The following is a 12,668-nucleotide window of genomic DNA, read 5'->3' as shown; positions in this document are numbered from 1 at the left end:
CCCCACCACTCTCAGACAGACAGAAACATGTCTCTCTGTGTGCCTCTGACCTGTTCTCTGCTCCCCACCACTCTCAGACAGACAGAAACATGTCTCTCTGTGTGCCTCTGGCCTGTTCTCTGCTCCCCCACCACTCTCAGACAGAAACACATCTCTCTGTGTGCCTCTGACCTGTTCTCTGCTCCCCACCACTCTCAGACAGACAGAAACATGTCTCTCTGTGTGCCTCTGACCTGTTCTCTGCTCCCCACCACTCTCAGACAGACAGAAACATGTCTCTCTGTGTGCCTCTGGCCTGTTCTCTGCTCCCCCACCACTCTCAGACAGACAGAAACATGTCTCTCTGTGTGCCTCTGGCCTGTTCTCTGCTCCCCACCACTCTCAGACAGAAACACGTCTCTCTGTGTGCCTCTGACCTGTTCTCTGCTCCCCCACCACTCTCAGACAGAAACACGTCTCTCTGTGTGCCTCTGACCTGTTCTCTGCTCCCCACCACTCTCAGACAGAAACACGTCTCTCTGTGTGCCTCTGACCTGTTCTCTGCTCCCCCACCACTCTCAGACAGACAGAAACATGTCTCTCTGTGTGCCTCTGACCTGTTCTCTGCTCCCCACCACTCTCAGACAGAAACATGTCTCTCTGTGTGCCTCTGACCTGTTCTCTGCTCCCCCACCACTCTCAGACAGACAGAAACATGTCTCTCTGTGTGCCTCTGACCTGTTCTCTGCTCCCCACCACTCTCAGACAGAAACACGTCTCTCTGTGTGCCTCTGACTTGTTCTCTGCTCCCCCACCACTCTCAGACAGAAAAACGTCTCTCTGTGTGCCTCTGACCTGTTCTCTGCTCCCCCACCACTCTCAGACAGAAACACGTCTCTCTGTGTGCCTCTGACCTGTTCTCTGCTCCTCACCACTCTCAGACAGACAGAAACATGTCTCTCTGTGTGCCTCTGACCTGTTCTCTGCTCCCCACCACTCTCAGACAGACAGAAACATGTCTCTCTGTGTGCCTCTGGCCTGTTCTCTGCTCCCCCACCACTCTCAGACAGACAGAAACATGTCTCTCTGTGTGCCTCTGGCCTGTTCTCTGCTCCCCACCACTCTCAGACAGACAGAAACACATCTCTCTGTGTGCCTCTGACCTGTTCTCTGCTCCCCACCACTCTCAGACAGACAGAAACACGTCTCTCTGTGTGCCTCTGACCTGTTCTCTGCTCCCCCACCACTCTCAGACAGAAACACGTCTCTCTGTGTGCCTCTGGCCTGTTCTCTGCTCCCCACCACTCTCAGACAGACAGAAATACGTCTCTCTGTGTGCCTCTGGCCTGTTCTCTGCTCCCCCACCACTCTCAGACAGAAACATGTCTCTCTGTGTGCCTCTGACCTGTTCTCTGCTCCCCACCACTCTCAGACAGACAGAAATACGTCTCTCTGTGTGCCTCTGACCTGTTCTCTGCTCCCCCTCCACTCTCAGACAGAAACATGTCTCTCTGTGTGCCTCTGACCTGTTCTCTGCTCCCCACCACTCTCAGACAGAAACACATCTCTCTGTGTGCCTCTGGCCTGTTCACTGCTCCCCACCACTCTCAGACAGAAACACGTCTCTCTGTGTGCCTCTGGCCTGTTCTCTGCTCCCCCACCACTCTCAGACAGAAACATGTCTCTCTGTGTGCCTCTGACCTGTTCTCTGCTCCCCCACCACTCTCAGACAGACAGAAACACATCTCTCTGTGTGCCTCTGGCCTGTTCTCTGCTCCCCACCACTCTCAGACAGACAGAAACACGTCTCTCTGTGTGCCTCTGACCTGTTCTCTGCTCCCCCACCACTCTCAGACAGAAACATGTCTCTCTGTGTGCCTCTGACCTGTTCTCTGCTCCCCCACCACTCTCAGACAGACAGAAACACGTCTCTCTGTGTGCCTCTGACCTGTTCTCTGCTCCCCACCACTCTCAGACAGACAGAAACATGTCTCTCTGTGTGCCTCTGGCCTGTTCTCTGCTCCCCACCACTCTCAGACAGACAGAAACACGTCTCTCTGTGTGCCTCTGACCTGTTCTCTGCTCCCCCACCACTCTCAGACAGAAACATGTCTCTCTGTGTGCCTCTGACCTGTTCTCTGCTCCCCACCACTCTCAGACAGAAACACATCTCTCTGTGTGCCTCTGGCCTGTTCTCTGCTCCCCACCACTCTCAGACAGACAGAAACACGTCTCTCTGTGTGCCTCTGACCTGTTCTCTGCTCCCCACCACTCTCAGACAGAAACATGTCTCTCTGTGTGCCTCTGGCCTGTTCTCTGCTCCCCACCACTCTCAGACAGAAACATGTCTCTCTGTGTGCCTCTGGCCTGTTCTCTGCTCCTCACCACTCTCCAGACAGAAACATGTCTCTCTGTGTGCCTCTGGCCTGTTCTCTGCTCCCCACCACTCTCAGACAGAAACATGTCTCTCTGTGTGCCTCTGACCTGTTCTCTGCTCCCCACCACTCTAAGACAGAAACATGTGCCTCTGACCTGTTCTCTGCTCCCCACCACTCAGACTGAAACTACTGTGCACCAGAGCTCGCTCGTCACACACACACACACACACACACACACACACACACACACACACACACACACACACACACACACACACACACACACACACACACACACACACACACACACACACAAGATCAAAACCTCAGGGCCACATTTATATATGCGGCTCACCTGGTAGTTTCCCTTGAGGCTTCCGATCATGCTGGAGATCTGGTTGACCAGGCTGAGGTCGTGGATGAGGTTCTGAAGGTCCTGGTACAGCTGGCCTGGACCCATGTACAGCTTATCTGAGAAGAGAGACAATGACAACAAGTAAATAAACTATCATGTCATTGTCAACAAAGAACTGCGTTATTACCAAATAAAGTTGGTAGTAGAAGTAAGTTCTGATTCACAGAGCTGAGCCCATATCCCATCTGAACCCACTGACCCAACAATATGAGCCTTACAAATCTCAAAGGCAATTATCGTACATTGAAAGCAGGAGGTAAAATAAGACACACTGCCAGACAAAGTCAGTCTGTTTCCCAACTTGGCATGGCTCTGAACCGTGTGTGCGTGTGTGCGCGTGTGAGAGAGGGAGAGTGTGCGTTGGAAATGAGTACTGTTACCTAACGGCAGTTTCCTGGGGTTAAACTTCCCTCTACTGCGCTAGTGTGTGTGTTTCTTTGTAGGTGTGCCCTGCCTAACCGAACCAACAGGCCAGTGAAGTAAGGGATTATTGTGTTTCTGTGCGTCCAGCTCGGGACAATGGGCTGCTTTGTTTGTCAGTGCTCAGCCTGTATATCAGCAAGAGACACAGACAGAGAGCCAGACTCCTCAGAGAGAGAAAGGGAGAGAAAGAGGAGAGGCCCCCTGTAGGCTCTGCCAGCACATAGCCTTCTCTCAAGGCTGTAACTCAAATTAAACCTGCAGCAGAGAGGACCCTCCTCATCTTTCAGACATGCCTGCCGACAAGTCATTGTACGGTAGGATTTGCAGCATATGGTACTGTCAGCTAACAAGAGCAAGCTCTTAAAGATGATTTCACCATATGACTTTTCAACTTAAACGTGGTCTACCACTCTCATAAGGCAGCACATTGGAACTGGGAGGGGGTTAATGTGAATGGGAATCTCTGGCGCCAGGATTCCTAGAGCTCCCTCTGGTTTTGCCAGTCTACTTTCTGTGGGGTCTATAATTGCCCTTCACACTGCCGTAGTGTTCCAGTTCCATGGCAACCGCTCCATTCTTCCCCAGGGCTGCCAAGAGAGGACACTCAGAGAAACTTCCACCCCGTTTGACCTGCACTAAGTATTTCACGTAGGTGGTGGTCACACTGGAGACAGAAATACTCATTCAGAAATGGATACTTCAGATTGTAAGTTTACATGCAGAAGCTAATTTAGAGACTTTCTCTTCATCATGTACCAAGATATCATTCCACTGTTGAATATGTCCAGGTCACGGAGTATCATTGAACAGTTTTACTGTTACAGACATTGTGTTGGGTTGAAAGCCATTTTAAAAGTGTATGGTTGACAATAACAATTTGTCCTAGCTTCAGAAATGTCATTTCTGTTCTATTGAGCTAATTGTCTTGTCTAATAAAGTTAAAATATTCCCGCTTCATTGGTCTTAATTGTATTTTTATTTAACCTTTATTTAACTAGGCAAATCAGTTAAGAAAGAATTCTTATTTTACAATGACGGCCTACCCCGGCCAACCCCTCCCCTAACCCGGATGATGCTGGGCCTATTGTACGCCGCACTATGGGACTCCCGATCACGATCGGTTGGAAAACAGCCCGGGATCGAACCAGGGTCTGTAGTGATGCCTCTGGCACTGAGATGCAGTGCCTTAGACCCCTGTGCCACTCAGGAGCCCTATGATGTCTTTGTGTGCTTGGAACCCGGTCAGGGCAGAATCACTGAATAAGCTTCAGTCATGCTCATTGGCTTGTCATCCATGGTAATTCTACAGGCCATGATTCATCTCTATGACTAAAGATATTATATGTTCTGACAAACAATGACAATAGGCCACAATGAGACTGAGTGCCACGGACAAGCTGAACCTGGCCTGTAGAGCAGTCATTCATCGATGGCTCTGACCTAGACTAGAGGAAAGGGTTGCGGTTTATTGTTTTAAGGTCTTTGCCAATGTAACCGACCCATCTCTTCTGGTGCTCCCAATTAGCTAAGCTAAGTACAACAGACATGAGGCAAGCAAACAGACATCCAGAGCAGAGCAAAGCAGAGCACAGGAAACTGTGACATCATAAGCTGGACCGTCTTTTCATTGCCTCTAGTAGGCAGGTCACCAGTTGCTTTGACAGAACATACTGGACTATGGAGGGAGGGAGAGAAGCTGAGAGTGAGGGTTTTTCCCACTTAAAATGCTTGGCCAGAACAGACACACAGAGGACTGACTAGGAGGAAAATGTCATCAGTATTGAAGAGATTATATGGGTCATAGACAAAATATGGGGGAGTGACATGGCCTGATCCATTTCTGTCAGGTAAAAATGACCATACCCTACTGTAATGTTTTCCATTCTAGCTCCATGTCCAATTTAATTAGCTAACATTACTGAGCTGAACCACACTGCTGTCCAGTCCATGTGGATCTCCTAAGGGCAATAGGTTACTGGATGTATATATAGGGGCCTAACCTAGCTCAGGACTAGCTGGCTAGGAATATGCCTGCCTGTCTGTCAGCCCAGGGTCCAGATGCTTTAGTTGACTTTCTTTAACCCCCATCAGGCCGTCTGTGGATGGGAATAGAGGGCAGATGGAGAGGTGATGGGTGGGTGAGTGGGTAAGAGACTTTGGGGAGGAGAGGAGACGGGGGTGGCAGTTGGGCAGTGGAGGAGAGGGAGGAGAGGAAAGGTTGCTTATCCCCTGGCATTTCAATGAGTAAGAGGATGAGAGGAAAACAAGAAATGGCCCATATGGTCAACTTCACTCAGGGTCCTATGCTTTAACAATATGGATGGAGAGTAGTTCAGTACAGTAGATCACTAATGGGCTCATAAATAACACAGGCTTAGGCACAACGACATCCATTTACAGGCTAGACGGTCATCCTCTTCTCAGCATGTGGGTCAAAAGGCATGGCTATTACACTATAAAGCCATTTGTAATCAGAGGCTCAACGTCTCTGCACAGTAGCCCATACCCTCAGGAATACAACTAATAAGTAAATAAATAAATATATATATAAATATATATATACATAGATATATATACACACACACACTTCTAAAATGATAAACTTGGATTAGCTAACACAACGTGCCATTGGAACACAGGAGTGATGGTTGCTGATAATGGGTCTCTGTACGCCTATGTAGATACTCCATAAAAAATCTGCCGTTTCCAGCTACAATAGTCATTTACAACATTAATAATGTCTACACTGTGTTTCTGATCAATTTTATGTTATTTTAATGGACAAAACAATTTGCTTTTCCTTCAAAAACAAGGAAATGTCTAAGTGACCCCAAACTTTTGAACGGTAGTGTCACACACACACACACACACACACACACACACACACACACACACACACACACACACACACACACACACACACACACACACACACACACACACACACACACACACACACACACACACACACACACACACACACACACACACACACACACACAGCACACACTAGCACACGACTAGCACACACTAGCACCACAAATGGGACTGACAAACAGAAGCCTGCATCAGAGGGCTTGGTGTAAGGGAAAAAGCCTGCATCAGAGGGCTTGGTGTAAGGGAAAAAGCCTGCATCAGAGGGCTTGGTGTAAGGGAAAAAGCCTGCATCAGAGGGCTTGGTGTAAGGGAAAAAGCCTGCATCAGAGGGCTTGGTGTAAGGGAAAAGCCTAAAGCCTGCCACACACAGGAAACGACTGTCACCTCTGTTCATAACCTCTAGCATACAATAACATAGTTACTCCATAGCTATTACAGCATCCACCATGCCTTCCCCAGTGGGTGTACTGCTGTCACCACCTGAACACCAGCTAAATGAACAGCACACTAATGTACCGTTGCATTCACCATTACCCACGCCTGGTTTGTAGTCAGGAGTCAGGGTGAATGTTCTTTACTAAAAAAAGCAACTGCCTGGTTATGATCACAAACCATACAGTCTGGTTATGATGGTAGCATGGTTTCCAATAAGGAGTTTAAAGGAGTGGCCATTTTGAGCAGCTGCCAGAGCAGGCCAGGGAAAAGTCAGTGACCCTGCAGCAGAGAGTGGAGCTGGCTGCTTAAAGACTCAAGACCACAGTCTCTCTGGAACTATTTTAAAACGTCTCTCAGTGGTTCGAGATGGAACGCCTGGCACACAGAAAATGATGGCTAAACATTTGTTGTTGGTGTGTCAAATGAATGAATAAGCAACTTTTGCTCCTTGTTATTGAGTGTGGTCCTGCAACACTATAATCTGAGAAGGAGAGCCCCCCATGTTTCATCCAACAGTAACATCAGTGAGTCATGTAGTGCTTGTACTGTAGTGTTGATCTGAGCCCACTGAGAACTGGCCAGGCAGTCTGCTAAATAATTACAGTAATCATCTAGAACTCATCAATATTTCAGGGAGGGGTGTGTTGAAGCGTAATCAGCACTAAGAAGAAATTGTATTGATTTTACACACGGCAGAAAACAAGGTATTGCTGCTTGTACTGTACTGTATATGCATTGTACAGCCGCTGTGCAGAGTAATGCATATTATTTCAATTTATACAACGGGTGGGTCTAATCCTGAATGTTGATTGGTTAAAATCGTATTCCAGCCAATGTCTATTCCACAATTTACCACTGGCTAAATCTATGACGTTAAAATGCTTATTTACTCTGTTCCATCTAACTGCGCAATCCACTGTCTCATCAGCCCAGCCAGGCAACTTATAAACTTGATCTCCACTATAAAAAGCATCCAGACATTATCTCAGATTTCTTTTAGACTAACATTTCATTTTCAACTGTGGATATTTGTATAAACCTTATTGTCTGTTTCTCCGACATTTGCAACATTGTTTCAATATTCATATTAGATCTCCAGCTGTCCCATAGTAAATAATGTATCGGGAATCGGGACGAGACAGACAGACAGGCAGTGTTTCTCAACCAGTCGAAATCATGAATCAGCTGGCATCATTTTTATGGCTATATACAAAGAAATGTCAAATTAAAAAAGGTCAAACGAAATGAAGTGCAGCTAGTTTGCAGTCTTTCCAGCTTCAGTTTTAAGTGAATGTGTTCGCTGTGTTGTTGGCTAGCTCCTCTGAACAACAGTGTCCTGACGAGTGAGCACATTTTCTATGCCAGGCGAAATCACGCCTCATTAGCTCATTGTTATGGATATATCCAAATAAATGTCTCTAGAAAACAGCTTAAACAAATGCAAATGCAGCTACTGTTGTTATTCTGGCTGCACTGTTGATGTGACTGTAAGTTAGCCGTAGTTAGCTAGCTAGCAAGCAAGGATAAGAAGGTTGCCAGCCAGTATGGCAATGGAACATTTAGAAAGAACGACTGGGTCGCATTCATTGATCCAGAACAAAAAGACTGAACGACTGGGTCCCGTCTCTAGCAACCGAACTGATAGAACGAACGACCATCCGGCTTGGGTAGCAACCCTAGAATTGTGTCAGGACTATATCTTGTGGAAGGATGAAATAGTATGAATAAATTCATCAAAATAACATTTTTAATGAAAATATGTCAATCATTATTTGAATATGTTGATAACCCATGGAATAAAAGTGATAACGCCCTCGAAGACGGTGTTTGGAGGATATATTGGCACGGTTTGCCGGCCCTCATCTTCGTCTCGGCTTCTCCTGCATTATCACTTTTTTTATTTAACCTTTATTTAACTAGGCAAGTCAGTTAAGAACAAATTCTTATTTACAATGACGGCCTACCCCGGCCAAACTCTAACCGGACGACGCTGGGCCAATTGTGCGCCGCCCCATGGGACTCCCAATCACGGCCGGTTGTGATACAGCCTGGAATCGAACCAGGGTCTGTAGTGACACCTCTAGCACTGGGATGCAGTGCCGTAGACCACTGCGCCACTTGGGAGCCCTAAAATCAGGCCTCACATTCCTCTCTTTATGTTTAATTGTGGGGTCATAAATAAACAATGTCACAAATCAGGGTTTGGGCCGTTGCGGGGGGGGCTCTAAACTACATCTTATCCACATCGTACTCTTTTTCCAATACTAAACAGGTTACAGGCAGACCTCTGTGACAGATCTCTGTGGTTGCGAATCATTGGGACGTACTTGGTTTGGCGTTGACGACCACCTTCTCTCCAGAGTGGGGTTGGTGGGCGAAGCGGCTGTTGTCGCCCATGTCTTCACTGGAGCCAAACTCTACTACGTCCACAAAGCTCAGAGGGACACTCCACTTCAGCAGGAACTTCTGACCCAGGGCGGCGTTGCCACTACCACTGCCATCAACACTGCACCTGGATATAGAGGAGAAGGACAGGCAGAGGACTTATGCAGGCAGAGGACTAATGAATTTCCTCACAAGGACCAATAAAGGTTTCTTCAATCAATATTACATTTATCGAGTGTATTCCTCACTGATACAGAGGGGATTGTAAACAAAATCAGGGTAAACAAAAGTTCTGAAAGTGAAATGATTTACCATCGTAAGGCATGTGGTATGGTGTGTACTGTATATGGTATGCCACATCAAAGCGGGGCAAATTCTTTTGAAAATGGCATGACTGTACTGTAAGACTGTATTTCATGCATGACTGGTTCTACAGTTATGTCGCTCTATTGGCACATGATAGCCTGGTCAGAGAGCTCCTGTAAATTTTGTAAATATTTAATCATTATGTTTTTTGTATGAATCATTTCACTTTTTGAATAGCCAAACAAGTATAGATTTACTCTGGATTACATTTTGTTTGATGCCTGAGAATTAATGGCAAATCAGCGTTTTAGATAGCTAGCTAACAATGCTAGCTAGCTAGCTAGCCGTTTTAATTTGACTACGTCGGCCAATATTGGGATGTTTCTACAGTCTCCTTGATCCAACAGGGGGGCGACGGTGGCGAGTTGGCAGAGAGGAATTCATCGCTCCAGAGTATTCCTCCAAAGTTATGAGTGTTCTGTATGCTGACTGAGTGCATGGGGAGATAAAAAACAAACTGTCGCTCCATTTGTTGCTCATGTCATTCATATTTTTTATTGATGTTGTTTTGCTTTTTAAGCACCTTGAGATTTGTTTACCTGTATGTGCTGTGTACTGCAAATCAGCTTTTAGCTTCCAAGTACGGCCTACTTGCAAAAATGTAATAAACTACTACTTTATAAAGCGTATAGATCCTCATGTCAGAGCCAGTGGCCAGTAGCTAGTGTGGTGAGGCACAGTATAATTACAGGACACAGGCTCCTCCACTGGGAGCTGATCAGAATCATACCCAGAGAGGATGCTCCATCTGTGGGTAGGAACCCTTGGCCAGAGTGAGTACTGTGTCTGGTGCTGGTGCTTTGGGTCTTACCGGACGTTGGGCGTGGCACACATGAGCACGTCGTTGAGCAGGAAAAGGCGTCGCTCCTTGGTCTTGATGACCTCTCCGTGGTCGTTGTAGACCGTCTCCACTATGTCGTCAGAGCGGATCAGGTAGCGGCTGCCGTTACTCAGGAGCTGATGGGTAAGGGAGAGAGACCAAGAGGTCAGATACAATATATGGTCTCGACTGTCTTCCCCAAGGTTCATTTATGATTTATGTCAATGTACATTTAAGGTACTCCCCAAAATATATAAATACATAATGTAGATATTGCAGGGAAGCAGTTTGTCCGATCTTACTGTAGCTTTTCAGTCTGGTCCGTGTCAAGGGTGAAATGAATATTAAGATACCATTTAGTTAGTGTAGAATATACACATACTAGTATAAGGACATGCAGTTTACAGATCAGTGTGCTTTTAGTTACAGTTAATGTACTTTGCAGCATGCACACATCCATAAAATATACTGTAGATGCCATGGGGCGGCTGTTTGCTCTTGTGGGCAGACAAACAGACAAATAATTAGACAGTAGGGAATATTGATGCTTCCGTATCAGGCTCAGAGCCATCTCCTGTATATTGCCAGATTTGTGGATAGATGGATTCTCAGTGTTGAATGTGAAACATCTACAGTCAAGGCTTCAACGCCCACACAATGGAAGAAACAATCTATTTAAACATTCAAATATCATCTAGTTATAGAGGACAAACACTGAGCCCCTATGGTCTGAAGAAGATCAATGGTGTGTGTGGACATGTTAAACTATACTTATGGGGACCAGAAGTCCCCACAAGAATAGTAAACAAACAAACATTTGACCAACTGGGGACATTTTGTGAATCCCCACAAGGTCAAATGCTATTTCTATGGGGTTTAGGGTTAAGGTTAGAATTAGTGTTAGAATTAAGTTTAGGGTTAGGAGCTACAGTTAGTTTTAGTGTTGGGAGCTAGGGTTAGGTTTAGGGTTAAGGTTAGGTTTTGGGGTTAAGGTTAGGATTTTTTTATAATGGGACTGAATTGTGTCCACCCACAAGGATAGTTATACAAGACTGTGTGTGTGTGTGTGTGTGTGTGTGTGTGTGTGTGTGTGTGTGTGTGTGTGTGTGTGTGTGTGTGTGTGTGTGTGTGTGTGTGTGTGTGTGTGTGTGTGTGTGAGTGTGTGTTCGAGCAATACCTTGTTGAGGTAGCGTTCGTTCATGGCCTTGGCTATGTGTCTGATCTCACAGCGCTGGTCAGCCTCCCTCTTCTTCTCATTGAGCTTTTCAGCCAGGGTCTCCAGTTCTGTCAGGGCCATCTGTAGGGGCAGTCTGTCACTGTGGCCTGCTGGTGTGTTCTTCAACATGTCCTGTATCACATTATATCACAGTCAGAACACCACAGAATAGCATAACATACTGTAACATGACATAACATCTGTAGGGGCAGCCTGTCACTGTGGACTACTGAGGCATGGAGAGATAACACATTCAGAATATAACAGAGCACCGATCACATCCAGAGCATCTCTAACACAGGCATAACATCAGTTTAAAACTATTCAGATTCTTTCAGAAGGCCAATGGGCAGTCTAAAAGCTTATCCTCAGTCATAATAATTATGAGTGAGGATCAAATTTGAAGCACCTGGGGCAGAAATTATTTCCCAAGAGTATGCACACTACACAGCACCCTCTCTGCGTAGTGCATTCTTAACATACTCTTTGGTAGTGAGTATGTGGCGCCCTCTGCTGGTAGATGTGTAATATGTATTCTAGGCGCTAAGTGTGGATGTGACTGTGAAATAGATACCTGCAGCATCAGAATGAACTGAGGGAATCTCTGGATGGGCTTCATCATGAGTCCATAGAGAGTGACCCGGTCACTGCTGGTGTCCTGACGTTGCTGTGGAGAGAGAAGAAGACAATCAATGATTACTGATTGATGCAGTGCAGGGAAATCCAATACAGAACCACAAAGTGTTTTGTTCAGTCTGAAATCAACCCCAGGTCCCTATGCGGAGTTAGGTTTAGGATAGAGCCAGAGATGCATATTCTATAGCTGTATCTCTGTATTTTCACAGGAGCATACTTAAAAATATATATATATTTACAGTGGTGCTCTGACTGACCTTGAGGAAGTCTAGGAAGCTGGGTTTGGAGGCACACGTCTTCCTGACCACCGCCATGGCTGTGCTGAAGTTGTTCACATACTCACAGTAGGCATCCAGCACCATGGACTTGGAGAACTGGGACCCAGATATAGAGAGAGGGAGAGACAGAAAGGGGAGAGCCATCAACACCTCATACGAGTCCCATACAATTACAGTCAGAAATGGAATTAACCTGGTACCAGACAAAGGAATGGGGCTTCCTAGGGCCAAAATAAGCTGTTAGTTGGACAGTGTATTATGATGGTTGTTTCTGGCCAGGGAAAAGAGAGAGAGGACAGTAAGAAAGAAGGCACACAGCACATGGGTCACAGATGCTGTGTCCTGCTCCTGTGTTGTGGTGCCAGGGGTTAGGGGTCATGCTTCAAACAGTAACAAACTTCAGGAAGAGGAAGAACTGGGGTTACTGGGTGAGACTTTGTTTGAAAACCCCTGACCGGAT

General features: G+C 46.4%; 1 protein-coding gene across 2 annotated transcripts in view; it reads right to left on the bottom strand.

Annotated features, from left to right (window-relative positions):
• LOC106574446 (Rho guanine nucleotide exchange factor (GEF) 10) overlaps positions 1-12,668 on the bottom strand; it is a 104,488-nt gene that overhangs the window by 52,025 nt on the left and 39,795 nt on the right. For both annotated transcript variants that reach the window (XM_014150370.2, XM_014150449.2), the window contains 6 exons: positions 12,188-12,304; positions 11,869-11,961; positions 11,256-11,426; positions 10,070-10,215; positions 8,835-9,019; positions 2,713-2,828 (listed from right to left, as the gene is read on the bottom strand). In XM_014150370.2, the coding sequence (XP_014005845.2) occupies positions 2,713-2,828; positions 8,835-9,019; positions 10,070-10,215; positions 11,256-11,426; positions 11,869-11,961; positions 12,188-12,304 (828 nt within the window). The remainder of the gene's footprint in view (positions 1-2,712; positions 2,829-8,834; positions 9,020-10,069; positions 10,216-11,255; positions 11,427-11,868; positions 11,962-12,187; positions 12,305-12,668) is intronic.

This window comes from Salmo salar, chromosome ssa01 (assembly GCF_905237065.1).
Source record: "Salmo salar chromosome ssa01, Ssal_v3.1, whole genome shotgun sequence".
Lineage (NCBI taxonomy): Eukaryota > Metazoa > Chordata > Actinopteri > Salmoniformes > Salmonidae > Salmo > Salmo salar.
Note: the sequence above shows the minus strand (reverse complement) of the source record. Positions and strands in the feature narration are given on the sequence as shown.